This window comes from Sphaeroforma arctica (genome assembly GCF_001186125.1).
Source record: "Sphaeroforma arctica JP610 unplaced genomic scaffold supercont1.1026, whole genome shotgun sequence".
NCBI lineage: Eukaryota > Ichthyosporea > Ichthyophonida > Sphaeroforma > Sphaeroforma arctica.
This window is the reverse complement of record NW_014039532.1, coordinates 14,862-18,716: the sequence shown is the minus strand read 5'-3', so window position 1 is coordinate 18,716 and position 3,855 is coordinate 14,862. Positions and strand designations below refer to the sequence as shown.

General features: G+C 42.0%; 2 protein-coding genes across 2 annotated transcripts in view; both read left to right on the top strand.

Annotated features, from left to right (window-relative positions):
• Nucleotides 1–1,454: 1,454 nt before the first annotated feature.
• SARC_09727 (hypothetical protein) lies at nt 1,455–1,631 on the top strand (the record flags this gene model as incomplete). Its single annotated transcript, XM_014296251.1, has 1 exon — nt 1,455–1,631. A coding segment is annotated over one exon (177 nt), but the record flags the coding sequence as incomplete, so codon positions are not given.
• Nucleotides 1,632–2,928: 1,297 nt separating this feature from the next.
• SARC_09726 (hypothetical protein) overlaps nt 2,929–3,855 on the top strand; it is a 7,491-nt gene continuing 6,564 nt past the window's right edge. Inside the window, exons 1-2 of the mRNA XM_014296250.1 lie at nt 2,929–3,221; nt 3,461–3,563. Of these exons, the coding sequence (XP_014151725.1) occupies nt 3,020–3,221; nt 3,461–3,563 (305 nt within the window). The 5' untranslated portion in view covers nt 2,929–3,019. The remainder of the gene's footprint in view (nt 3,222–3,460; nt 3,564–3,855) is intronic.

Sequence of the window (3,855 nt, the reverse complement as noted above, 5' to 3'; positions counted from 1 at the left end):
ACTAAAAGGAGCGTCTGCTGTGTATATTTCATATGTATATACAGAATAACCATATAATATGTATATATACATAGTAACTATAATATATATATATATACATAGTAACCATATACTTCATATATATATATACATAGTAACCATATAATGATATATATATACATAGTAACCATATACTTCATATATATATATATATATATATATAGTAACCATATATACATAATAACCATATGATTGGACGTGTGCACATTTGAACGAATGTCAAGCGCAGCAGGAACGTGTGTACTGAAACTCACTGATGTCAGTAGACATTGGGTGAGGTCCGATACGCTTATTCGTAGTGACTGGGTTTGGGGTCTAGTAGTCACACCACTCTAGTATCCACACACTACTTTGGTGTTAGTTCCTTCTCCTCTGAGAGATAGGGATTAGAAACGTCCATATCCGACAGCTAAAAATCATTGGCAATTTGATTGGTGTGCGTATAAAATAACATTACGATGAATTGACAATTTTATGGGTGTATGTATGAATATCCTTACAATTAACCCTGTGCGCATATATCAACAGATGCCTGAGCGCAGGCGAGTATGATACCGGAGCGAGCATCCCCAACGTGGCAGAGATGTCTGAATTCGACCGACGCCGCGCCAAAACCGAAGCACAAGCGAAGGTGCACACGCTGCAGCGACAATTGGAGAATGTAAGTCGTCTGCATAGCCCATGATATGTACTTATACAGTAACAATACTTATACTTATAATATAACTTCTACAATACTTCTACAATACTTATACTTATAATATATCTTACACAATACTTCTACAATACTTATACTTATACCTATATTTACAATATATATTCATACAATACTTATACTTGCACCTATATTTAAAATAGATGCTTATACAGTACTTATACTTATACTTGTAATATATACTTCTTGTAGACATGTAAGGAAATCACACTTGCATACGTGTACAAGACACGGAAAACGCAGGCACAACGACAGGCCTTACATACATGCGTGTACAGGATAAATTGCTTTCTGCCCATATCAGAGACACCGTGCACATGTTGTAATCAGCATGCATACCAAGTCGTGCCACGGATACTGTGAGAAGCATGCTCTGTGGTGCATTTTCAGGTACACGAACAGACCCGAGCACTAGTCGTAGTGCTAGTTCATGATACGCTCTATCGCCAGGCATACAGTAGGTGGTGGGTGTAATATACTTCAAACCACGACAACCGCGTGTGTCTGAGCCGGTGCTCCTGCCTGGTATTCTACTTTGCCCTACTATGATGTGTCATCTGATGACTCATCACAGTACACCTGTTTGGCACACATTTTTTGACACCTACATGCTGCTGTTATCACCCGCATTCTACTTGCCCTACTATGATGTGTCATCTGATGACTCACACATGCCGCTGTTATCACCCCTTTCCAACAGGCACAAAAGGTGCTGTACTCGCTGTCCAAGCGAAGGTATTCGAAAGACATTGGGTCCATAGAAACACCAACCACCTCCATGCTGGATATGACGGATATGCCTCTACCCCCACCGCCAGTAGAGGAAGAAGCCGACTTCGATGATCTCGAGGCGCGGTTGAATTCCCTGCGATCGTGAAGGATGTTGCATGCTTGTACACGTTGTGGTGCATGTGCTACCACGGACATATGGATGGTGAAATAAATATATATATATATGTTAATAGAAGCACTGGTTGGATGTGGACTATGATGACGTTTCCTGCGATTTGTAGAACCATATATGTATCTGTGCTAAAGAACTGCTGGTATGTTGATTGATGCGTATAAATAAGTCACTATAACTATTGAGAGACTCGCAAGTATCCTGGGTGAACATATATCTTACTGTGTGTGATAGTTGGGCTGAATACAAGATACCACTGTATGGTACGATTCCCATCCCAAGATGGCTAGATGATCGTCAAGCTCACAGGACCGAGCGTAGAGCACCAGTTTAGGTGAAGAAATACAGGTTATGTAAAGCCTCACGAAGGAGAGTGTATACTTGACAACATCGAAGCGTAAAAGAGTGTAAATACAGCGAATATCACTGAAGCAACACGAAAACAAATGTGCATATAAAGGGTTAAATTTAATGTACTGTATAAATGTAGACGACACTCGACAGCGGTGTATCAAGGCGAGGAGATGGACAGTATTTACGCGCAGTCGAGAGGGAGGGACGGTCATCTGAAGGGCTGGGGAGGAAGCGATTAAGAAGTATGACCATAGGCTATTAAGTAAAATAAGGCTATAGTATGGAAGTATGGGCCATAGCCTTCTAAGTACAACAAGGCTATGGTATGGCCAAATGGATTGAGCCAGGCACGTTCGCCTCAGGATCGGACCCCACACTACAACCAATTGTAGACAGCAGACCGAGCCATCTAACTTCAATCTAAGACTCTAAAAAAGGCACATATTTACACCAGGCCCCAGGAACTACTATGATAGTAGTGAGAGTAGAGACAGTATAAGCCCAATATTCATAGTTGAAACTACATGAATTAAACAAATGACAATGCATCATACCCCTCCGGCCTCCAGTCCTCCACCTATTGTCGCGCAAACTATCTATACTCCCCCAAAAAAAGCTTTCAATTGTACCAAAAAAATCTTCATTACGCATAACTAATTGGTGAAATAGTACATTCTGATATTATCATTGGTTCAAAATTCTCTATCGAGCGAACCATTGAACAACCCTATTTGAAAACTATTAAGCGACCTTTTCATTGGATTTTACCTTAATTTAGCTATAGTCAATTTGGCGGGAGATCTCAGAAATACGCCTGCACTTTCATCCTTCTTGAGCACGACTTGCGTGTTGTGGGCTGTAGCACTCTCTATAGATATACAGTGCATATGCACCATGTATATAACAGGCAACCGTATGCATGTGAGTCCAGTCTCAACTCTCAAGCCTATAAACCACAACACACAACCTGCGTAAGCGCATAAAAAACGGTGCGATCTGAAGCAAGTATGGAGGTAGACTCACACATCCGTTCAGACACGGCGCAGGTGGGGTTTCCGTCACATACCGATGTTGCGGTGATTGAGACCATCCGCAAGCAATTCGATTTCTACTTCAGTGATGCAAACCTGGCGAAGGATCAGTTCCTCAGGCAACACATCGTGCGCTCGTTGCACGCCAAGAAAACACACAGGCGACTCGCAGTGCAAGGTACGTCAAGTATTTTGATGTGTGTTGTAACTATAGCCCTCCGAGAGCCTAAGAACAGATGGGGTGTGATCCCTGTGCAGGGCATAAAACATCTACAAGCCTGGGCTGTTTATATGCATTCCAATGCTGTGTATACAGTATTGGCCTTATACAAGTTCTCGACTACCCCGTACTTATTTATACATGATTTGCATTAGTTAATGTGCTTTGTACATGGGGTGTGCACCCGCCATTTGCAGGAGACCTGTCGAAAAATGGCGAAGAAATTGATGTTCGGGGGATGATTGATCTGCGAGTGGTTGCCGAGTTCAACCGGATCAGGCAACTGACAAGAGATTTCAGGTGTGTATGCGAGAATACTAGGATGTGTGCAGCAGTTGCTGAGATTGAGATGTCGGTGTTCTGGTACCGTAGATGACTCGTATTTGCGCAGATAATTGACAATTAGGAGGAACTATACCCTGGGTTGGTTGTTGTGAGGTTCAATGTACGCATTATTAGAAATTGCATGTTTATGACGCCCATCTAGTGAGTTTGTGAGCCGTTTGGTTAATTACGGCGCACACTGAGCGTGTATGTAAGCTATGTACTCTGTATAGGTTCACTCAAGAGTTGGTATAGAGATATGCTAATT